General features: G+C 37.3%; 2 protein-coding genes across 7 annotated transcripts in view; one reads left to right on the forward strand and one right to left on the reverse strand.

The window, feature by feature from the left end:
* OTUD4 (OTU deubiquitinase 4) overlaps positions 1-14,098 on the forward strand; it is a 47,813-nt gene extending 33,715 nt beyond the window's left edge. For 5 of the 6 annotated variants that reach the window (XM_045078350.1, XM_045078345.1, XM_045078346.1 and 2 more), the window contains exons 14-21: positions 375-537; positions 2,579-2,702; positions 2,999-3,054; positions 3,757-3,834; positions 5,094-5,232; positions 5,985-6,245; positions 7,444-7,484; positions 9,072-14,098. In XM_045078350.1, coding sequence (XP_044934285.1) covers positions 375-537; positions 2,579-2,702; positions 2,999-3,054; positions 3,757-3,834; positions 5,094-5,232; positions 5,985-6,245; positions 7,444-7,484; positions 9,072-10,280 — 2,071 coding nt within the window. In that variant the 3' untranslated portion in view covers positions 10,281-14,098. The remainder of the gene's footprint in view (positions 1-374; positions 538-2,578; positions 2,703-2,998; positions 3,055-3,756; positions 3,835-5,093; positions 5,233-5,984; positions 6,246-7,443; positions 7,485-9,071) is intronic. The other variant, XM_045078347.1, reaches the window with a different exon arrangement.
* A 4,200-nt stretch (positions 14,099-18,298) lies between these two features.
* The window catches only part of ABCE1 (ATP binding cassette subfamily E member 1), a 33,572-nt gene continuing 27,466 nt past the window's right edge, over positions 18,299-24,404 (reverse strand). The window contains exons 16-18 of the mRNA XM_045078351.1: positions 24,262-24,384; positions 22,719-22,830; positions 18,299-20,531 (exon numbers count right to left, since the gene is read on the reverse strand). Coding sequence (XP_044934286.1) covers positions 20,484-20,531; positions 22,719-22,830; positions 24,262-24,384 — 283 coding nt within the window. The 3' untranslated portion in view covers positions 18,299-20,483. The remainder of the gene's footprint in view (positions 20,532-22,718; positions 22,831-24,261; positions 24,385-24,404) is intronic.

The raw sequence follows: 24,404 nt of genomic DNA on the forward strand, positions 1-24,404 counted from the left end.
ATAACTTTTCTTTTGAAAGTGAGTTATATGACAGTATTGGACTATGGCATAAAGAATATATATAGTACTTAAGTTTCTGCTCTAATGAAAAGGAAAAACATCTCAGTTACTTCTGTACCACTTGAAAGTGAGTTATATTTTCCTTTTCTTCTTTTTTTCTTGTCTTCCCCTATTGACTCTCATGTTGCCATAAGCTATAGGATCTTCCATTTACCGAACATGTATTAGGCCACCAAAAGTTCTATAATGTCACAGTGCAGCTAAATTAGTCAAATATTTGTATTGCAAAAAAAAAGTTCTTTTATTTTAGGTACTCCATACATTATCTTTTTTTTTTTTTTTTTTTTTCATGACGACAATGTTTTATTTGACAGAAAACCTGATCGTGAGAGAGCTGAGGATTTTGATCACACGAGTCGAGAATCTAACTATTTTGGCCTCTCCCCAGAAGAGCGCAGAGAGAAGCAAGCTATAGAAGAATCTCGTTTACTCTATGAGATTCAGAACAGAGATGAACAGGCCTTCCCAGCCCTTTCCGTATGTATAAGAAGAGATTTTGAATGTTGTTCACAAACCTTTCCTTAATATAGTGTTTATATTAAACTATAGTTTCTAATGATAGACTGGTAATTTTTTTTTAAAAGATTTTATTTATTTATTTATTTGTCAGAGAGAGAGAGAGAGAGAGAGGGAGGGAGAACACAAGCAGGCAGAGCAGCAGGCAGAGGCAGAGAGAGAAGCAGGCTCCCTGCTGAGCAAGGAGCCTGATGCGGGACTTGATCCCAGGACCCTGGGATCATGACCTGAGCCGAAGGCAGCAGCTTAACCAACTGAGCCACCCAAGCATCCCTAGACTGGTAATTTTTAAACTGAAAGGTACTTTAAAGATCATGTAGTTGCCCCTCATTTTCATGTTTTTCATGAGGACGATGAGGTTTGAAGATAGTACTTGTTGGCAGAGTTGAGGCAAGTAAATTGGTTAGCTTACTAGTTTAGTATTTTCTCTTGAGCCAAAAAAAATACATATATTTTGTTAGCTAAAGTTATGCAATAGAGGTTCATATTCAGTAACAGGATACGTCTATAAAATCAGGAAACTCTTTTTAGTGTCCTTTACTAAACCCACTAGGACCCAGTTTATAGATATAGAAAGAATTGTCATTCAGGATGTTTGCTGTGAGAGGTGGTAATCCATGTAATCCTGTGGCTTTGCCCTTGCTCTGTGTGTCAGATGGCAGGCTATGATGGATACTTCTCTGATGAAAGAAATGGTGTCTACCCTTGGGTCTCTTAATTCTATGGGGGGAGTCAGAAGGGAAAACTATTCTCATGTAAAATGAGGTAACTAACTCAGTTTGGGGCACTGAGGGCCCCTGTGCCTGCGATCTTTCAAATATTGGTAAGTGTACCAAGTACCACGTGATTCAGAGTGGTGGACACGTTTTCTTAACAGTGGATTAAACAAAATGTAATGCTCAGGTATACCAGTATAAAATATTAAAGCACTATGTACTCAATTCTCTATCCTCTTACCTCTGTGGAATCCTTTAGAGGTGTGAGATGTTCAGTTGAAACCACTGATCTGGAATAGTAGTTCAGTCTGGCCACAGAGGTTGGAGCTTATGAATTATTGGAAGGTGTGCCCAAATCCATGTGCATTATGCTAAGTATATTTGTCTCTATATGATAGATGTTATTTTCCCATAACATAATGTTTAGATAATAAAAAAGTACAAATCATTTACACTTGTATCCTAGCTTTTGTCCTTTTGTTGTTGTTATTGTAAAATATAACTAGTGTATGTGAATGGTAAAAGTGGTAGTGAATGGTAAAAATACCACTAGTGTAATGTGGGAATAAATTGAGATTTTTTGATGGTTATCACACGTAACATTTTTAGACCTGTCTTGGACTTGGTAGTGACTTAGGTCTGTCTTCTAGCAAATTCCTGTCACAGAGGGCTGAGTTCTTCTTCTCAGCTGTGTGCAACTCATAGAGAGCTAGAGAAGGAAAGGACTTTTAGAGATAGTTTAACTTAGAAACCTGACTTGGTCCCTTTGTTTCACCAGTTAGAAGGTTAGATCTCATGCAGAGCTTAAGGGTTTGCTGATGGTCAGCATTTCAGTGAGAAGAATCCTGGTACACTGTATCTGCTAATTTGACTTTGGGTATTTTTTCCATCACAAAGGTCTGGCCCTATAATGGGCTTTTGAAGATTTGTGTGAAGTGTGGTGTCCTTGGTGCAAAGAACACAAGTGTAATAAGTTGGAAGGTGAAGGTTTAGTCAGGGTGGCTTCCTGAAGAAGGGTTATGAAGAAGTCACTCTACTAATTTAGGCTAAAGGTCTGATTGCCTAATATTTTTGACTTATTAATAAGCATATTGCTATAGACTATATAATTAAACAGGAACCCTATGTCCAATTTTTTATAGTTCTGGAAGTATAAAGACATCAGGCTATGAATTTTGATATTTTTAATCAGATATGTGAAAAATAAGATGAATTTTAGGACTTTTGTTCATAACATTTGTGGGTAGATCTTTAAAACAAAGTATTGGATTTTTGTTCATTTTAAGAGCTCGTCAGTCAGTCAGTCAACTTCTCAGAGTAGCAACCCATGTGTCCAGAGAAAATCATCACACGTAAGTGACAGAAAAGGAAGCAGGCGGAGAATGGATACTGAAGAACGGAAAGATAAAGGTATGTTATTTCAGCATTTGAAAGCAGATGCTAGAGCTCTGTGTCTGGTTTAAAGTCATAGGCTGGGAAAGAGCCCTTTCTAAATCATTAAGTAGTGTAACAGGCACATATCTCACTTGCAGAGAAACATTGACACAGGCTAAAAGCATGTTAAATGTTACCCTGAAAACTACATTTTTCATTGACTAAACACAGTTCAAATAGTACTTTAGCCTTTGTCTTCATATTTTGTTGTTCTAACCTCAGACCTATCTACTGGCTGATACTGTCTTTTTTTTAATCTTGACCTGTTACAGACTCTGTTCATGGGCATATTCATTTGGATAAAAAACCTGAGCCAAGCACACTGGAGGTAAATGTTTTAAATAATAATTATATCTCCCTCCCGCCCTAAACATGATAAAATAGCAGGAAGGAGGAGAAGCTGGAGATTATTTCATCATTTCATAACTAAGTATTACAGAAGTAGAAAAGCAGAAAAGTGGGAAAAGATGATGGTACTTGAGAATTCACTCACAAATTATAACCCATATCTTTGTGATGACCTATCTGAATCAGTGGGAAGTAGCTTTTACTTTCCATTATTCTATAGTAGATTGAGATTTTTAAAGATTTTTGAAACCACATTCCCAGTAAAAACTTCCCAGCAGTTTGGTATGATCAAGATGTGCAGGCCAACTTACCTGTTGAAGACCAGATATAATTGAAAAAATACTTAGTCCTGAGAGGGTTCAGTCAGGTACAGGTGGGGTGTATAGGCAACTACGTATACCACTGTATAGGCAACCTTGATTATTCTAGAATGTGGGTTTTGGGTTTTTTTTTAAGATTTTATTTATTTATTTGATAGAGATCACAAGTAAGCAGAGCAGCCTCTAGAGAGAGAGGGGGAAGGAGGCTCCCTACTGAGCAGAGAGCCTGATGCAGGGCTTGATTCCAGGAACCTGAGATGATGATATGAGCTGAAGGCAGAGGCTTAACCCACTGAGCCATCCAGGTGCTGCCTAGAATGTGGTCTTTGAAATATAAAATTTCATTTTTTTTGTTTCCAAAGAATGTTAGTGATGATAAATGTGCAAGAGTTTCATCACCATCAAAGTCAAAGAAATTAGAGTGCCCACCTGTAGAGCAAGTAAGTGCATTGTTATATTTGACATCTAATGCTTCATTCTCTGGGTTTCTTTCTTTCTTTCTTTCTTTTTTTTTTTTAAGATTTTATTTATTTATTTGTCAGAGAGAGAGAGCAAGAGTGAGCACAGGCAGACAGAGTGGCAGGCAGAGTCAGAGGGAGAAGCAGGCTCCCTGCGGAGCAAGGAGCCCGATGTGGGACTCGATCCCAGGACGCTGGGATCATGACCTGAGCCGAAGGCAGCTGCTTAACCAACTGAGCCACCCAGGTGTCCCCATTCTCTGGGTTTCTTATGTCTTTAAAAAATGATCTAAAAACAAAATGGGAAGTAGCTTCATAATTTGGGTGTGGTTGTGATTAGTCTATAATTTTTTGTTGTGTATTTAGAATGTTTGCAGTTTCTGTGGATTTTTTGTTGTTGTTTCTAAATAATCCTAAGCCCAGTGTGGGTTTCATACTCAGAACCCTGACATCAACCCCTCATGCTCTACTGACTGAGCCAGCCAGGTGCTTCTGTGGAATGTTAATTTTTATAACCCCATTTTTTGGATCTGGAAGCCATACTTCTGAATTGATCTCGAATAAGTTTGTATTTGGTATCTTGTGTTACCTTTGTGGTGGGTTGGCTTGGCTTGAAAATCAGGTTTTTGAAGGGAAATTACAAATTTCTGCTTTATTTCGAAACTTTAAAGAGTTGTTTGAATCTTTAACAGTTATTTCGTAGAAGGGAGGGAATGATTTTAGAGGTTAGAAAAATAAACACTTAGAAATCAGTACCATCAATTTACAGATGTAATGAAGAAGGAACTTGAGTTCTCTTAGATGTTTTGGTTCTCAGTCTAATATAGGAGTACAATTCTTAGTCTTTCCTTGCTTTTCAGTTAACATCCTTCATGTCATTTGGAGACCAGTTTAGGGTATGTCTTTGTATGAGGAGCAATTGAAAATAACTCATGAATTTCAAAATGATTTCAGTGGCTTTTGCATTCTTTCCTTAAAAGCATAATGTTCAGGTTGTTTTAGAGTTTGTTTTTATCTCTTCCACTGTCTTTTGTGACTTGGTAGGTAATCCCTGGTTAGGATCAAATTTGTTTGTGTGGAATTTTTAGCTACTGTTTTTCTTTCATTTCTAGGATCAGAAAGAACGTTTATATAGAAACTATCGTTATGTAAAAGGTGACTGAGGATACATTTGGTGTTAAAATTAGTGTTAAGCAAAATGAATTCTTGTCTTTTTCCACCCCACCCCACACTCCCCGAAGAAGCCAGCAGAGCACGTGTCTTTGTCAAATCCAGCTCCCCTTCTAGTTTCTCCAGAGGTACATCTTACTCCTGCGGTGCCTTCTTTACCAGCCACTGTGCCAGCCTGGCCAAGTGAACCTACAACTTTTGGACCAACAGGTTAGATAAGAATTAAAAAATTCCTTGAATCAACCAACAAAAGCCTTCCAAGTCAATGACTTCAAGTTTTTAAAAATTATTATTATTTAATGTTTTATTTTACTTTTTAAAGTAATCTCTACACCCAGCATGGGTTTGAACTCCCAACCTGAAGATCAAGAATTGCATGCTCTATTACCGACTGAGACTGAGCCAGCCAGTCGCCCCAGGGATTTCAAATTCTTCATAGCTTGAACTCAGAGCAGGGGTAGTTGTGCAGAGCCTCACAGGTTTTTTGTGATCCTCTGCTCTGCTTCCAGTGTGAGAGGGCCAGTTTTAGTTTGGTATTCATTTGAGATATACCCTCCAGAATCTCAGGAGGGAGATGTTTGAGCTGGTTGTCTCATTGGTTGCTTTTGTCACCCAGCACTGACACCACAGTTTGCATTTCCCATCCACCGGCTCTTTATACCTCCCCCTGCCTCAGCCATTGGACCTTTTGTCTGGCTCTGTCTTGTTCATGTTTGTAAGAGCTATGAGTAGAAGATAGTGATTCCAAGCTTGTTTCCTGAGCTCATTTCCTTCTTATGTGTCTAAGAAGGTTCTTAGTTGATAAAAGGTACTTCTTTAGGTTTTTTTTATATACTGTTTTATCAGCTATATCAGTTGTACAGCATTTTTTTTTAACCTCTTAGCTTAATGAAACCTTAACATTTGTGAGGAGAAATGGTTTCACCTTTTTATAGTTTGTGCTTCCTTTCTCTCTTTTGTAGGTGTCCCTGCTCAAATTCCTGTTTTGTCAGTGACACAGACTCTGACCACTGGACCTGATTCTGCTGTGTCCCAAGCTCATTTAACACCCTCCCCAGTTCCTGTGTCAATACAGGCAGTTAACCAGCCCTTGATGCCTTTGCCTCAGACATTGAGCCTTTACCAAGACCCACTCTACCCTGGGTTTCCTTACAATGAAAAGGGAGATCGAGCCATTGCACCACCTTATTCACTGTGTCACACTGGGGAGGACCTGCCTAAAGGTGAGATCCTTCTCTAAGTTCCGCTTGATTTTATTTATCAAATACTGATGGGGTTTCAGGGAGAAATATGAATAGAAGTCAGAGGTTATATTACTGAGTAAGCCGAAGAACTGACTTCGAGAAGAAAAGAGATTTGGCTGTCATTTACTTTCTTGTTTCAGCTTTTGTTTGATTAGAATATGTTTTTTCTCTGTTTAGTAACTGTCCCTCCCTTGTGTCTTTTTTTTTTTTTTTTTTTTTTCCAAAACAGCCTAAAACCATTTTGAATTAAATCTTAATGATGTCACTAAGTAGGTAACCTCAACATTCCTGAGTTTTCTCATCACTGGACTGGGTTTTGAAACTATTACTGTTCATTCATGAAAAAATGATAAGAAAAGAATTACATAACTATATATACATATATATTTTTTAAGAGATACTATTATTTGACACAATGAGAGAGGGAACATAAGTAGAGGGAGTGGGAGAGGGAGAAGTAGACTTTCCGCTGAGCAAGGAGCCTGACGTGGGGCTCAATCCCAGGATACTAGGATCCTGACCTGAGCTGAATGCAGATGCTTGATAACTGAGCCACCCAGGCACCCAACAATATATATTTAATAAGAATTTTTTTTTAATTTGCTTTTTTTTTTTTTTTCTTAAAGGAATTTCAGTTTGCAAAGTTTGCTAGCTGTAGAAAAATTGAAGAATGTGCTCTGACTGTATGCTCTTTACCTGGATTTTTGTGGCTAATTTTGTTAGTGGTTTGATGCTTGAGTCTGTGGATAACTGGTTAAATGTCCAATGAATACCTACTAATCTTTTGTTACTAATAAGTTAGATGTATGTTGATTTTACCCATAAGGCCCAACATTTTTATTTCATAATTTTTAAAACCCCACAGAGTTAAAAATAAGATGAACACCTGAGCTTCCTTCACACAAAAAAATTAACAGATAAAAATCTCAGTTTAAGCCATTTTCGGACTTAGATATTAGCATAGAGAAAGCCTGTTGAGCCTGGAATTCCTCAATAGTAACAGCTTGGTTTTGGTTATATTACAGTTTTTCGTCTATGTTTTATATCACCGGCTACAGAAAACATTTCAGTAGGCAAAATTGTGTTTAGAGCTATATATTGTTTAAGGATAGTGGGCCAGGGGAACCTTTTTGAATGTATAATTTTAATGAGTGATTATTATGTTATTTATTTTTAGATAAGAACATTCTTCGATTCTTCTTTAATCTTGGTGTAAAGGTATTTATATTTTATCATTTTAAAGTTATCTTTAAGTTAATACTGTTTTAAATTGTCAATATTTAAATCTTAACTTTTATCTTGTCAGTGAATAACCTAAGGTTTACCAAAACACATTTTAAGAACTAGGATTTTTCAGTACTGTACAGTTTCTTTTTAGTGGGGGTTGAGGCTCCAGTATTTGCCTGCTTTTCCTTTTAACTGGCAGTGGTTAACTTTGTGAGTATATTCAGGAAATAGTCCCCGTCCCCTGGGACATCCTGGTGAAAAAGCCTTCATTGAGGAATTCTGTGAAAGATCTGGGTTTGAAATTCTGTTCCATCACTGTTTTAGGTGTATATCCCTGGGCAAGTCATTTAATGTATCTTAGCCTAGCGTTTTTCATTTGTGTTATGTGGATAATATTCTTCCATCTGCCTCATTTATTGAGAGGATCAAAGGGAAGAACTTAGGAAAGTTCTGCAGTGGAAGGTGGTGTGTTCACTAGCAGAGCAGAGGTATCCTTTGGGAAGTGGTCAGCCTAGGCTGGAGAACTCTATTTCCTTGTCAGTGGTGGATTATCTCCTGTTTTGGATTAATTTCTATGGGTTTTAGACCATTAAAATATCAAGTGAAGTGCCCTACTGTAGTCTACTGGTAATTTCATCAAAGGTCATTCGGTTAATTTTATTGTCTACAGTATTCATTGTTTGTTTTATATTTAACTAGTTAATGTTGACTTTAGCCAATTGGTTAGTTTGCCAATTAACTGGTAAATTTTTCTTTTTGTTTGGAGTTTAGCTGGCCCTTTGTAGGGGGTAAGATTTGCTTTATTTTCAGTATTTCCCTTCTGACTGGAGGTATAACTTTATTTTTTATCTTATTTTTTTTTAAGATTTTATTTATTTATTTGACACACAGCAAGAGAGGGAACACAAGCAGGGGAGAGAGAGAAGCAGGCTTCCTGCTGAACAGGGAGCCTGACACGGGGCTTTTTCCTGGGACTCGGGGATCATGACCTGAGCCACCCAGGCGCCCCTGGAGGTCTAACTTTCGTCTGTGCAGTTGGAATACTCTTAGGGCTCCTGAACCTGTAGAGGCCTGACATTGGGATCATCTACTTCTATACCATTGTTTTTTTGGTAGAACAGAAAGGTCCAGACCAATTAACTAGTTGACATGGGGTCATGTAATGAGTTAGTGGTAGAGCCAGAACATGAATGTAGGTTAAGCTAGAGAGCCAGTGATTGAGATGTTTATTCAAAGCTGGAGGCTCAAGTACTTGATGGTGGTTGTTTCTGGGACCTGTATCATCCAGAATTGTTTCCATGCAATTATATCCAAAGGATGGAATTAGTGATCCTGATAATCATTGTTTGAGTTCATCATATTGTCTCCTGTCACCTTAATACCAGGACCTTTGGTTGGTTTCAGGATAGGAAAAAAGAATGGAATCTTAGAGCAGTGACTTAATTTTGTAATTCCTTTTCATGTTACATATCACAGTGATGATACAGTTTTGTCAGGTATGGGGAACTTGAAGCACACGTCTGAACTTCTACCCCTCCCCCCTCTTTTGCTAATGTAACTGTTTTTTCTGTCTTTTAGGCATATAGTTGTCCTATGTGGGCCCCGCATTCTTATCTGTACCCTTTGCACCAGGCCTACCTGGCAGCCTGCAGGATGTACCCAAAAGTCTCTGTCCCTGTGTATCCTCCAAATCCTTGGTTCCAGGAAGCTCCTTCTGCTCAAAATGAAAGTGATTGTACCTGTACCGATGCACACTTTCCTATGCAGACTGAGGCCAGTGTTAATGGTCAGATGCCACAGGCAGAGATTGGACCGCCAACATTTTCTTCACCTCTGGTTATCCCTCCATCTCAGGTGTCTGAAAGTCAAGGACCGTTGTCTTACCAGGCTGATATTGAATCTGAAAACCCTGGGCAGCTTCTTCATGCTGAATACGAAGAGTCACTAGGTGGCAAGAACATGTTCCCGCAACCGTCCTTTGGACCGAATCCATTCTTAGGCCCAGTTCCCATTGCACCTCCTTTCTTTCCTCACGTTTGGTATGGGTACCCTTTCCAGGGATTTATAGAAAATCCAGTAATGCGGCAGAATATTGTTCTGCCCTCTGATGAGAAAGAATTGGATCTGCCCCTGGAAAATCTGGATCTGTCTAAAGAATGTGGTTCAGTTTCCACAGTGGATGAGTTTCAGGAGGCCAGAGGTGAAGGTGCACATTCTCTCCCTGAAACAAGTGTGAGTAAGCATGAAGGCCGGGCAGAGCAGGCGTCCCAGACACCCAAGGCAGATATGGCATTGGCTTCCATCCCTCCTGTAGTAGAGGAAAAGGCCCATCTTCCCACTCAGATTCTAAATAGAGAGCGAGAAACTGTGCCTGTTGAACTTGAGCCTAAAAAGACCATTCCAAGTCTGAAAGAAAAATCAGAAAAAGTCAAAGATCCTAAGACTGCTGCTGATGTGGTCAGTGGGGCCAACTCTGTAGACAGCAGAGTGCAAAGACCAAAAGAAGAGAGTTCGGAAGATGAAAACGAAGTGTCTAATATTCTGAGAAGCGGTCGATCCAAGCAGTTTTATAATCAGACTTACGGAGGCAGGAAGTACAAAAGTGATTGGGGCTCTTCTGGTAGAGGAGGATATCAGCATGCAAGAGGTGAGGAGTCCTGGAAAGGGCAGCCAAGCAGAAGCCGAGATGAAGGATATCAGTACCATCGAAATGCCCGAGGACGGCCTTACCGCGGGGATAGGAGGAGATCGGGGATGGGAGATGGCCATCGTGGGCAAAACACTTGATGGTTGTCGCTGTGGTATTTTAGAGCAGAAACCTCTTCTTAAGTGGAATGTTTCTGAAGGCTTTAAGAAAATACATTAAAATAAAACCCAAATTCGAACTATCTCCTCCCCTCCCCCTTGACCCTCACTCCCATCCTGGACAACAGATTTTGGATATGTGTTCAAGGGGCAAGTGAATTCCTGGCATTGCCATTTTTCTTTGTTCACAATCTGTTTATCAGGTAACTGCCCCCATAAAAAGTAGAAAATAAGTTTGTTAAAGTATTTTTTATAAACAGCTTAATATAAAACTTAGATTTAGTGTTTGGTTTTTTTCCTTATATAAGTTTAATTTTAAATGTTGGAAATGTGTGCTTTATAGTGTTTACTAAAGGTGACAAGAAAAATACCATTTGACACACTATAGATTCCAAAACATAACATTGCACCAAATAGAAACATATATTTTATTATGCAATGCCTTAGTCATAAACTGGGCTCAAATAATTCTTAGCCTAAAACACTGTTGTCTTTTGAAATGCTTCCAACCCAAAGGCCTTTCATCTCAATATCTGTCAAACTTGAATAATGTCTTCTCTTTAATATTACACATAAGGCAGCCTATTAACCTGTGTCTTAGAAATGTTGTATATAGTTCTTTTAATATTCATAGGGTATATTTTTGAATTTTGGTGAGTATTTGTTGAACTTGAGATCGCATACAAGACAAGACGTTTAAGAAATAATAGGAAATCTAATGAAATGGCTGTTTCCACCAAGAATTCCTAGCACTGGTGTAAATATCATGGTGCCTACTTGAAAGAAATGTAGATGCTATGCATTTTGAAAATAATCTGCATCTGTTAAAACTGCAGAAGTTTTTTAATGCCACTTTAACACTAATGCACTGACAGATTTAAATATTTTGAGAAGAAATGTTAAAAATTTTTAGCTTGACAGGTTTCTATGGAGTTACTGTGTTTTGTTTTTCTCTTTGCACCATTGGTTATGTGTATCACTTTACATTTGCATGTTCAACTTGTCACTCGCCTGGAACTATTGTACAAAAACAGGATGATTGTGATTTCTAGTTCTTTTCTAGAGGATGCTGCTAGAAACAGGTTGCTTTGCAGTTTATGGCTTGTTTACCCTTTCGGTAACCTAGCTCTTCTGATCCTGCTTCTTTTCCGTCTTTGCAGTATTCACAGAAATTCCCTTTGCATGTTGCACTCTCAGTTGGAGATTTAACTCTGAAGCAACACAGTATTCACGCCTCTGTGTTACTCTATAAAAATAACTGTAGCTTATGGTTCTTATTTGTACATACCAATGTGAAAAATCTACCCTTTTTCTTATGTTCTCTTTTGATCAGGAAGTTTGAGTGCTATGCAAAATAATGTAGTAATTTCTCTTTGCATGCCATGTGTAATATACCTAGCCAAAAATAGATTTTGTTTTTTAAAGGCAAATACAATTCACTTGAATTTGACAAACTGAAGCAGATGAGTTTTCTGGGTTCTTTGATTACCCACAGGAATGTTTGGATGCCAGCTAGGCTCAGTTGAATCTCCACTGTACTGTAATAATGGTTATTTACCTCTGTGTTGTTTTAATTACCTAATGTCTGTGTAACTGCTGATTTAGAAGTGATTAGCATTTAGATGTTTTGTAACATAGGATTTTAGAGAGCACTTTGAAAGATAACATTTTTATTATGATGGTGCTAGGTAAAAATTTGTAAAGATGGATGGGTGTGTAGAAAAAAAATTTGAGGGTACTTGTTGAAGTTTCTTTTGTCACCTTCTAAGCAAGAACAATTGGGGAAGGTACTGCTGAAGCCATTTTGTTTTCTTAGTTAACATCAACAGTTGTTAATGGAATGAGAAGATTGCATAGGGTCCCTCCACTTTCAGCTAATGCTTTTTAGTGTCACATTAGCTTATCTGATAATTTTTATGAAAACACATTTAGATACAATGATCAGATTTAAAAGTTCAATAGAAGTTTGATCTCAGGAGTCCAAAAAAAATTGCTCTTTCCAGTGTCTTTCATTTTATTGACTGAGATTTGAATCTCACTTTCTTCTGGAAATGTCTAAAATGTGGGTAGGGAAGAATACTGTTCATTTCTTCACTGTCACTCTGTCTTACCTCAGTTGAGTAGCAGAATACTCTCTAGTTCCTGCAGGAAATACTGATTTGCTTCCTGTTTCCCAAATCTTACCTCCAGGACATGATGGAAACAGTGCTGAAAGAGAACGTTTAGATTATACTTTACGCAGTGACCTCTGGAATAAAAGAACTCTGACTTTTGATAATTAGTTTTAAAATTATTAGTTTTTCATTAAGGTCAGTTTTATTTATTTTTTTTTTCCTTTAGTTTTGTTTTAAATGTATTATTAGTGCAGGGGATTTTGCCTTATGCTGAGGTCAAACTAGGGCCAAGCAAGCTTTTGTCCTTCATTTTAACTGAGTCATAAGGTATGTTGACATGAGATATAATGTTTCTATATAAGAGAAAAACAGAAGCTTAGAAGTGAGAATCATTTGTCTTTTGAGTTAGAAATTATGGAAATTCACTGTAATAAGATTACTCACATTTTGAAGAACACAGATGTTAAGAACGACCAAAGCTCACCTGTTCATTTTTGTTAGTTGTTTTTGCTGAACTTGGTCCCTGTCCCTTCCTTTTTAGTATCGTGTGCATTTCTCTTCAAGTCTAGTTTCCTCTCAGTTACATCTTCGGCTCTTGTTCCATGTACTCATTGGCAGTAGGACGCTAGCATCTGTGCAGTCCTCATCTTGTTTCCTGTTAACCCGTATGTTCATTTTCATGGCTGACCTAAATTCAGACCCTGTCTCGACCTGGCAGGAGTAGGTCTTCCCAAACCACGATGTTGATAACAGCTTATTTGATGCAAACTATGTATATTCTTGCAGTGTGTTTCCTTTGTGACTCAAGGTTGAATTAAAATGCCTGTGAACTGCAAACTTGCTTATGATTGACTTGGTGCAATAAAGTTCCTTTCTAACCATTTCTGGTTTAGAAAACATTCAGCCATCCTAGAAACTAGCAATATTTATTTATGCCTCATTTATTTTACCTTTGGTTTTAGATGAGGTAACCTTAGACTTTCATTTATGGGTACTAAGCAAGGTCCATTTTAGTGTAGCTGAAGAGAATGCATATTTGGCTACACAATTTCTGTTTACTGTATTTTGCTTCCTATTTAATGTCTAAGTGTTTTTGTTTAAAATCTTAGTAATGGCTCAGTTCCAGTATGTCAGTTTCAGAAAACTAAGGTTTTGCTACAAGTATCAGCCATTTACTTTCCCACTAATTGGGATTTCCCACTAACTGGGAATTTTTTTCCCCCCTGAGATGTAAGTTTTAGAAAAATCTTAGAAGAGGGGTGGGTGCATGTCTTAATGCTGGGAAACAGCAACTTTGGGGTTGAATTTACTTGAATGGATTAAAAAATTGCATTGTTACAGAGCTAGAAGAAAATTTATGTATGAAAAATGATAATAGCCTTACACTGAGTACAAATAATACTTAAAAGCATGTGAAGATGTGATCATTTGTGATGTTACTTGTAAAAAAAAGTATATATACATATCTTTTGAAGTGTTGAAAGGAAAATAGTACTTTATATTCTTTATCATATCACTTTTTGTAAGTGTTGAATATATTCCTGTTTATTTTTCTATGTTCTGTTTTGTAGCCTTAAGAAGTGTTTCAAACATATCTGAATGTATAAAATAAGAGTAAATGCCCTACATGGTGTGATGCTGCATTATATATAAAACTGTGTGCATATATTAAATTTTGTCTCTTGATTCTGCTTGTGATTCTTTGGTTTCAGGGCTAACCGAGTAATATAGCATATTAATCTTAAGAGGAGTTTTAGTAAGCATCTAAGAACAAGAGATGATTTCCATGGTTTCTATTCAGTCAGAAGACAATTCTAGTATATGCAGCTAAAAATTATGTGGGATGATTTGTAATCTATAGGGTAGGTACGGTTATTTTCCCTACTGAATATATATAAAACTGAGATAGGCCAAGTAGTTTAATTTAACTAAGGGGGTAGCTAATAAGTGGTAGCTCTCAGTGGTTTTAGAACTAGTGCTCTCTACCATTTTTCCAGCATTCACAAAATGAAATGAGATGTGTAGACTAAGAATAATTTACAGATTAAATGATGTTTTTTAAAGTTAGTATTCAGTACAGGCATATTTTATGCTGCTTTGCTTTATTGTCCTTTGCAGATACTAATTTTACAAATACAACATTTGTGACTTGCACTGAGCAAGTCTCTTGATGCCATTTTTTCCAGCATTTGCTCACTCTGTCACATTTTTGGTAATTGCAATATTTCAAGCTGTTTCATTATAATTGTTGGGGTGAACTGATGGTTAGTATCTTTTAGCAATAAAATATATATACATTTTTTTAAAATTGTTATTTATTTATTTGACAGGCAGAGATCACAAGTAGGCAGAGAGGCAGGCAGAGAGAGAGAGGAGGAAGCAGGCTCCCTGCTGAGCAGAGAGCCCGATGCGGGGCTCAATCCCAGGACCCCGGGATCCTGACCCGAGCCAAAGGCAGAGGCTTTAACCCACTGAGCCACCCAGGAGCCCCTATATACATTTTTAAAAAAGATTTTATTTGAGAGAGAGCACAAGCAGAATGAAGGTCAGAGGGAGAAATAGACTCCTGCTGAACAGGGAGCCCAATGTCGGACTCGATCCTGGCACTCCAGGATCATGACCTGAGCAGATGCTTAATGACTGAGCCACCCAGGCGCCCAGCAATAAAATATTTTTAAGTTAAGGTTACGTGTATTGTCTTTAGACATAATGCTATTACTGCACACTTGTAGTGTAAACATTTATATGCAATGGGAAACCAAAGAAATTGATTACCTTAAGATCCACAGTATCGCTGAGGTTTATTTACCTCTATTACTTGTCTAATGAAGAAAGATAAATCATTCAAAAGTTTTACTTGAAAACTGAAGTAGCAGGTACATTTTAGCACTTTGAAAATCCAAGTTCCTTAATGCTGTGTAATCTTATTATATGGACTTTGTCTTAAGAATGGCTTACCCGGGAAGGAGAGCCTGAAAGAAAGGCTTTCTTTTCAGTACAAGTGTTTGGTGGAGGTGATCTGGGAACAGGCGGCAAGCTGGGAATGTTAAGTTGGTGTTAGACATGGAAGCTAGTTGTTTGGGATTGCCCAAGTAGGTGAGTGAAGTATCGCAGAACCTTGGAATGTAGGGAAAGGAAGAGACGGGAAGCATTTCGCTGTTAGGGATGTGAGTGCCACGGTCTTCCCCACGTAGTCAGTAGAGAAGCTGTGGAGTATGAGAAAAGAAGGGTGTCTTGGTAGAGCCCTTTCACGATAGGTCACTTGAAGTGGATGGGATAAAAGGTGAAACCAAGTGACAGAAGTGTTCTGTATAGTTTCCCTTAAAGCTTTCTATAATTAGGGCTTGCTTTCCACTTTGAGTATTTGTTTGTCTAGGGAATAGTATGAGACTACTACAGCAGGAGGTTAAATAGCTTCCTTGCATAAACCTTAAATTTATAAAGCTCTTAAAGTGTGAATCATGCATTCATCAGAATGGCGAAGCTACAAACATTGGTTATAAAAAAGCATTTTTTAGATCTGACTTTATTAGAAGTTGGAGCTTCACATCCCATCTTTTTTTTTTTTTTTTTTTAAGATTTTACTTATTTATTTGACAGAGGATCACAAGCAGTCAGAGAGGCAGGCAGAGAGAGAGGGGGAAGCAGGCTCCCTGCCCAGCAGAGAGCCTGATGTGGGGCTCAATCCCAGGACCTTGGGATCATGACCTGAGCCAAAGGCAGAGGCTTACCCCACTGAGCCACCCAGGGGCCCCACAAAGCCCATCCTTTTTAAATACATACCATACCTGTGATTTTATTTCCCACTTAAGGAAAAAAAAAAAAAACCCTAGATCAAAGATGTAAATACAGATGAACAGTGTGATTCTCATGACCTCCTAGCCCTTTTAATATTTTACTTAACTGTCAGCAAAAATTCTGTGTAGTAAGCTAATTTTTTTTTTTAAATGAAGACTGGCTTTGGACTAACCACCTACTTATGGAGTAGAAAACAACTAGTACACCTAGGGATGTACATATTACTATGTAACTTCTTGCGTTATTTCTTGTGAATTCTGAATTAGAAGTCAGTAAAAGCATTTAAGTCCTTCGTAATTTTATAAGGCATATGTAATTGTTTGGTATATTCACATATTAGGGCCAAAAATGGAGACCAGAAACTGGAGGTACAGACTCTTAAAAGTGGCACAAGACTGCAGCCCGTGAAAAGGGATGGATGGACATGGTTGAGTCTGATTAGCTGAGAACTGTGTAGGTCTGAGTGAGACTAGGGCACATGCAAGGTTGGAGGCTGGAACTAACACATTTGTATTAAAGCTAGGAGCATCCCACTAAATAGGGCAGTCAAAAGAGTGAAAAGTCCCTATACCTAAAAATCCCAAACACTGAGCATGTTACTCTGCAAGCTAAGATGCAAAGTGGCTCCCAGCTGGTGGTAATACACTTGGGTCACCTGGCAGAAGCTCATGTAGAACCTTTGGAGACAGACCTCAGCCAAGGAGGCAAGATTACGTGAACAGGAAACCAGTTTGACTTATGGTAGCCTAAATAAACAGATGCACTTCCCTCTCATGTAAGTCTGAAGGGAAGGGCAGTTGGCAATTAAGCAGTTTTTTTTTTTTAAAAAGATTTTATTTATTTATTTGACAGAGAGATCACAAGTAGGCAGAGAGAGAAAAGAGGGAGCAGGCTCCCTGTTGAGCAGAGAGCCCGATGTGGGACTCGATCCCAGGACCCCGAGACCATGACCTGAGCCGAAGGCAGCGGCCTAACCCACTAAGCCACCCAGGCACCCGGCAATTAAGCAGTTTTAATGCGAAGACTAGCAACCTTAGTTAGTTGCTTTGAATTTACTAGCTAGATCTGGGTCAACATGGCCATGCCTAGCTGCAAGAGAGATTAGGAAAATACTGTCATGACTAGCTTAGCCCATTTATGATTCACCATCTGGGGCTGGGCACATGCGACCCAGTCAAACTGCAAGGAGGGAGGTGCTGGTGAGTAGGACACAGGGTGGGAAAGAAAACGGGAGTGTTTGGCACACCAAACCTCAGAACTTTCAGAGATAGAACCTCACTAGACATCAATTCACAGACCAAATTATAAACAATTACAGGTTAAGTGGTAGTTCAAAATACTAAAACAGGGGTGTGTGGGTGGCTCAGTCAGATAAACATCGGTCTTCAGCTCATGATCCCAGTCCTGGGATAGAGCCCTACATAGGGCCCTCTCTCTGCCCACCACCCCCTCTGCTTGCGCTGTCAAATCTTAAAACACTAAGACAACAGAATAAAAATTATAAGCTCCTGTATAACTATCTTGATAATTCTACCTGCTCCAGTAAGTGTGGTTTTTGCTTTCTCTGATCCCTACCATGAGTATGTAAAAACCTCAAATTTCTATCTTGAAGGCACAGAAAATTTCCAAGTGCCTGTAGTCATCCTTTTCTATTAATCTCCATGCCCATGCTGATTTCTGCCTCTGACCTTTCATTTATTCTGCCTTTACATTGCAAATTTATCATTTGTTGTTATAGGTACTATTTTTCCTGAGAGCTACCTACTCCTTCACTTAGCCCTTTATGGCTCTCCAATCCAGAAGTTTCTCTTCTGAACCCCTAGGTGTGCATCATATGCCAGACACTGGGTTGAGAGCTTGACATAAATGTATCTAAATGTTAATGGATACCAAAGAAACCATAGAACGAAATGAGTAGTTTATCCAATCTTCCTACTTTCTCTCTAGCAAATAGTTTCATTCTTTACACACAGGAGGCAAACTACATGCCGGATGCCAAAATAGCAGTTATAATAAGCAAGAGATTGGAGACTGGGCTTCAAGATGCTAGAATCTAAAATTATGTTAATATTGCCGTACGTACACTGGTTGAACATAGTACAGATTATCTCTTTATTGAAGATGTAAAAACATAAATGATCTCTAAACAGCTGATACATATAGCATCCAATTCAAAAGGTAATGGTTCTATGTGTAGATCTCAATTTCTTACCTGTTCTTTAACAAAGTTGTTATTCCCCAAAGGCTTATTGTCTTGAGTATCCTTTTGGTATTTTAACATTTTGTATATTTTCATATAAATGATGTGTTAGACTATTTAGAGATACTTATCAATTAGGACATACTGAGCATTCTTTCTAAATGTAATAGCTAACATCTGCACTGTTGGTGTATTTGAGATGGTATTACTGATTTTTATAGAAAACCTTTTTTGTTAGCACAACTGTAAATTCTTATTGCTATTTAAAAATTTAAATCCATATTTTAAAATTTTTCATTTACATGAACAATATCACAACTAATACATATTCTGTCATCAGCAGTTAAGTAGAGCTGTGTTCTTATCACAAGTGTTTTCTCTAGGACAGAATACAGAATCAGTAAGTAAAAACTTTTGTCTTATTTTATTCAATATACTTGAAATAATCATTCACAAATTTAACCTATCTTTAAAAATAGGCCCTACTTATTTTAGTATAATCCCATTTATGTACAAAAGAAACCCTTTACATATTCACACTTAGGTAAGTGCACAGAAAAAAACCATAAAAGGATATATATTATTAAATGCAAACACTGATAACCTTTGGGAGGGTAATGTGAGGAGAGATTGTAACTTTTTATTACATGTATTTCAGTAGGTTTGAGTTTTTCACACAAACATGTATTTATGGATTACTTCTAAAATTATTTTTTTAAAAGGCCTAATGGGGACCAGTTAAACCATATTTTCTGTTCACCGTCTGCATATTAACGCTTGTTTCAAGGAGCTCTAAAGTCTTCAGTAATTTCCAATTCTATTTTGCTTGCCCCATTTACTTAGTAAACTCTTTTCCTCACTTGTAGTATAAGTTAGTTCCAGTTCAGTGCATTAGAAGTGTAAATGAAAGTGGTGTCACACTACAACCCACTGTTCAAACTCAGGAACTCAAAAGATATGGGTAAGTTTTTAGAGCTCTTGCTACATATAGTATCCAAAATTGCCCCCCGCCCCCAATCAAATAGGTTTAGATCATGTCCTCTACATTCAAACATGGAGGTGAGTATATTTGGTACCAAGAGGTACTTTACATTGCTATCTGGGGACTTGTTTGCATTAATGTTGCCTGTAGGAAAGCGGCTTACTCTCCTTGGCTGCCCATTAGAAATCTGTGGAAGTTTAAAATTACATAGATGCTTAGGGCATCAACTCTAAAGATTTTGAGCCTATACTTTTAAAGGAAGCAAATATTCTTTAAAATCCTTTTCCTAAATCTTGATCAGTGATTGTACAATTGTGTAAAGAATGTTACTTTGAGAATTATAGAATATAGAATTTTATGGAATACTAAAACTGAGTAATTCATAGTAAAGTTAGGGTTTTTTCTGGTGGAGGGGGGGAAGGGTGTTGAAATGACTTTTGATATTCAAAAGATATTCAAAAGCACCAAAAACACTGTAAACAATGCTTAAGTTGGGAACATGGCCATTTTCCAAACAGTGGTGTTTTATAGTAGTAGATCCTCTTCCTTTGAAAGTCTCAACACCCTGAAAACCTAGTGCAAAGACTGAAAACAAATAACAAATATAATCCTGATGTTTATTTATCAAATTTCTTTAGTGGAATCTTCGACCGGCTTTTAAAATAAGGGCAGTTTCATTATAGAGGAATATTTGGCAAACACTAAGTACAGAAAGCTTTTTCAAGATTTTTAAAAGGGGGTAACACTGGTCAGCATTTGGTACATGAATTTGATAACACCTACTGAAAATCTTCCCATACATCATGAAAACTTGGGAGGTAATTTGTGTAGCTTGAAATGTCTTCATTTTAGAATGTTATACATAAAAAGGGCCTTATCAAGAACAGAAAAATGCATTTTCTGTGTTCAGACTGTAATTTACAACACAACTGGCTTTTGATGTTACATTAAGTAAATTATACTTCAAGCTCCAGAGTATGTGGGGCATAAAACCTGATTAAAGTTTTATATGACAAAAATCCCAATAAATGTTTCCTTTAAGAAATGGCTTTTCAATATTCTGATTTGGCTTTTCAATATTCTGATTCAGTCTAGTCATCCAAGAAAAAGTAGTTTCCACTCTTCTTTTGTTCTACATCCTAAAAAATAGAGAACAACAAAATCAACACCATTCTCCTGTATGCTGAGGGTAGACGTTCACCCACAGTATTGGTTAGTAGTGTTTACAACAGCACCTCTACAACCACCTCTGCACTCACTGTCTGCATCTGGATATTCCTGGATCCACTAAATCAAAGACAAGACTAGGACCTCTGTTACTTATCCTTACCACCAGAAAACTTCCCTTAGTCCACCTCAAGCAAAGCCCCTTTATATAAAATGCCTTACTTATGTAAAATTTTGCTATATAAAATACTATTTTCAGCTAAACTATTAAATTCCATTTTCATCATTTTGACTTTATTTACTTATTTTTTAAAGATTTTATTTGACAGAGATCACAAATAGGCAGAGAGGCAGGCAGAGAGAGGAGGAAGCAGGCTCCCCACTGAGCAGAGAGCCCGACTCGGGGCTTGATCCCAGGACCCCGGGATCATGAACTGACCCGAAGGCAGAGGCTTTAACCCACTGAGCCACCCAGGCGCCCCTCATCATTTTGACTTTAACAAGCCTCTTGTCCAGAAGGTTAACACTGTCAGTTTGAGAACTATTACACCAAGTGCATATAAAAGTATTTTTTCCCAGTACTGTTCATAGTTTGGCCAGTAATGATCCATCTACCTATCTGCCTAGAGTTTCCTATTTAGGATCAAGGTATGACGACTAAGATGAGTGGGCACAGAGAAATGATGACTAGGTATATCTGGGGCCAGAACCATGGGTTTCTACACAAGAAAAAGACAAATATAACATTTTAACACTTTGGAAGGAATTCTTAGGAAAATTAAGCTGTGCATAAGTGTTGTAGAATTTAATTCCTCTTTTCTACTTAATACGATTTTTAAAACAAAACTTTTCAAGTCAGAACTTGTAACTTCATTATCCTGACCAGACAGTAAAACAATTTTTAAACAAAATACACAGCAAAGTCTAAAGACATCAATACACTGTGTCAGCCTTTTAAGAATACATGATGTGGGGCACCTGGGTGGCTCTGCGGGTTAAAGCCTTTGCCTTCGGCTCAGGTCATGATCTCAGTGTCCTGGGATGGAGCCCTGAATCAGGCTCTCTGCTCAGCAGGGAGCCTGCTTCCCCCTCTCTCTCTGCCGGCCTCTCTGCCTACTTATGATCTCTGTCAAGTAAATAAAAAAAAAAAAAAAAAAAAAAAAAAAGAATACATGATGTATACTGATTGACCTGGTCTCTGCTTTCTCTAAGGTTATAGTTTACTAGCAAAGCTAGAGTACAAGTATGAAAATAATAAAATCTAGTAAATGCTAGTATTAAGGACAAGAGCTAGAGGGCCATGAAACATAAGCATTTTACATAGGCACCACAGGAGACAAAAATACAGAAATTTTTTTTATAGTTAATTCACTTTTTTTTCCTGAGTGGCCAACAAATTACTGCTTTCTTAAAAAACTATTGCACACACTCCATTAATTGTAGGGGGCATAATAACTTTATATATCACAAAGAAAGGAAAATATTGCCAATTAAACTGACAAAATGTTTTTCCATTGTGTAGAAGTTTATGCTCATTGAAGGAGCGTATTTGGATTTGTAAAATATTTTAATCAGGTGTTGGCTGCTCTGTGTGCAATAGAAGAAAAACAGATAAGAGAAAGTGGTCATGGTTTTCTGTAAAAACTTCCTGGTTATTTTTATTTATTTATTTTTTTTAAAAAAAGATTTTATTTATTTATTTGACAGAGAGAGATCACAAGTAGGCAGAGAGGCAGGCAGAGAGAGAGAGAGAGGAGGAAGCAGGCTCCCTGCTGAGCAGAGAGCCCGATGCAGGACTCGATCCCAGGACCCTGAGATCATGACCTGAGCCGAAGGCAGCGGCTTAACCCACTGAGCCACCCAGGCGCCCTTTCTGAAGATATTTAAAATGGCAATTAAACTCAACACAGGCAGTACAGTAGTGGGGGTACAGCTCCAAGATAACATCAACAGGTCGGAGTTTGTGTAGCAAAAGCAACTGCATCATTATTGCCTACCAGAATGAAGGATACCATCAGATATTCAGGTGAAAAATATGAATCTTAGAATTAACGAAGTGACAATTTTTTTTTTTAATGAAACAGCTTTCCAATATGAAACATTCCTTCCGATTATTTATTGTAAGAAATTATCCATGATTTAAGAGTTTTCCTACCTACCTTAATTGAATTGAGTTTGTTTATTCTTGGCCTATAGTTGTTTGGATCTCTTCTGAATGTAATTTCAAGCTGAGACAAAAATTTATTCATGCCAGCCAAAAGGGTTTGGGGACTAGAGGAAAAATAAGACATCAATTGTGATTAAAATTAATCCCACAAATTTCACTACATTTTGGGATGAAGAGCAGCATGGTTCCCTCATAGTTCCCCAATCATAAGTTCTCTATGTAATAGTATAATCATAGCATATTATAAATTCTATGCTCAGAAGGGTCTTTGCTTGGACTGTTTAGTTTATTTGGCTATATTTGTGTGTAAAACAAACCCAGTTTAAACTATGTTTCTGATCTGGAAAAAGAAACATTTAAGAAATACTACTTTAGAAAAACAAAACTACTGTAGAAAAACAGTAGATTTTTTAGGATTTAAGATTAATTAGGAGATTACAGAATTTCCAATCTGACATTTTCAGGGGAGTAGAGAATCTAATAGAAAAGGTAATATGAACATCAGAAATTGGGCACTGGAGGGAATTTGTACAGCACAAAGGATTATACTTTGTAACTCCTTTTTCAATTTCTATGCTTTATTCATTTTTTTTACCCAAACTAATTCTTAAATCATACTAAACTGCATCATACTTGTGGAACATTTTAAACGTTTTTGTAAATATAAAGGATTGTTGTTTGAATTCAATAAGCTTTCTATAGTCTATGAAACTTCCCTCTCAAAGAAATATGTTAATTATCAATTGGTAAAAACTTTTAAATGAAAACAAAGGAATTTGGGGAAGTTAAGTTCTTTAATTTTTTGGATGAATTATTCAAATAGCAACTCCATTCCTACCTCTTTAATATCAGAAACATGTTGCAATCACATGAAATTGCTACTTTCATAGGAAAAAGATGGGGGCATATCAGTAATTCTGTATGTTTCAAACTAACATAAGGTTGTAGTATTAAAAAGTATAAAAAAATTCTCATTACACTGATTTGAATGTTAGACTTCTCTATATGACAAATGCTCTCATTTAAGCCAATAAAGAAAAAGAAAAAAGGGGAAATGGTAAAATCATTCATTTTGTCTCTGTTGTAGATCAGTACCAGATATTTGGGATCCACTGTGAGCATTACCACCAGCAGCGTAAGTTGGGCAAATCAAGTAACCTATGAGCATCCTGTTTTCTTTATCTGCTGTATAGCACATCAATGGTTTTCAGGGAATCAAAATCCTAATCTGTTTTGAAAATCCAAATAATGAAGTAGACAGAAATTAACTTGCAGGAAAAAGTGAGCAGCCCAGAGCTCTGCATGCTTATCTCCCTGGGTCAGGAGTTCTAAGGTCTGAACACTAGTTTTTCCAGTCCCAACTAGTATATATTCAACATGAATAATCATGCAAGTCACAATCATTCCTAGAATTACTGGCTACCTCTTTAAAAATTAAAATGGTATGGTAAGTGTTTATAAGCTTAAAGGAAAATTTTGAGTAATAACTTTAAGAGCTTACAAATAGGATTGAATGTTTCAGAAAATAATTTTACCTGTTTGCGACTGTGTTCTTAGATGGAATGCCATCAAAAACGATGACTCGATCTGCTAGATAGGTTGCCATAATGAAGTCATGTTCTACAACAAAGGCTGTCTTCTTAGCATGGAGTATGAAACTAAAATACATGAATTTGAA

The sequence above is a fragment of the Mustela putorius genome, unplaced genomic scaffold (genome assembly GCF_011764305.1).
Source record: "Mustela putorius furo isolate JIRA1106 unplaced genomic scaffold, ASM1176430v1.1 tig00000242_pilon_pilon_pilon, whole genome shotgun sequence".
In the NCBI taxonomy this organism is placed as follows: Eukaryota; Metazoa; Chordata; class Mammalia; order Carnivora; family Mustelidae; genus Mustela; species Mustela putorius.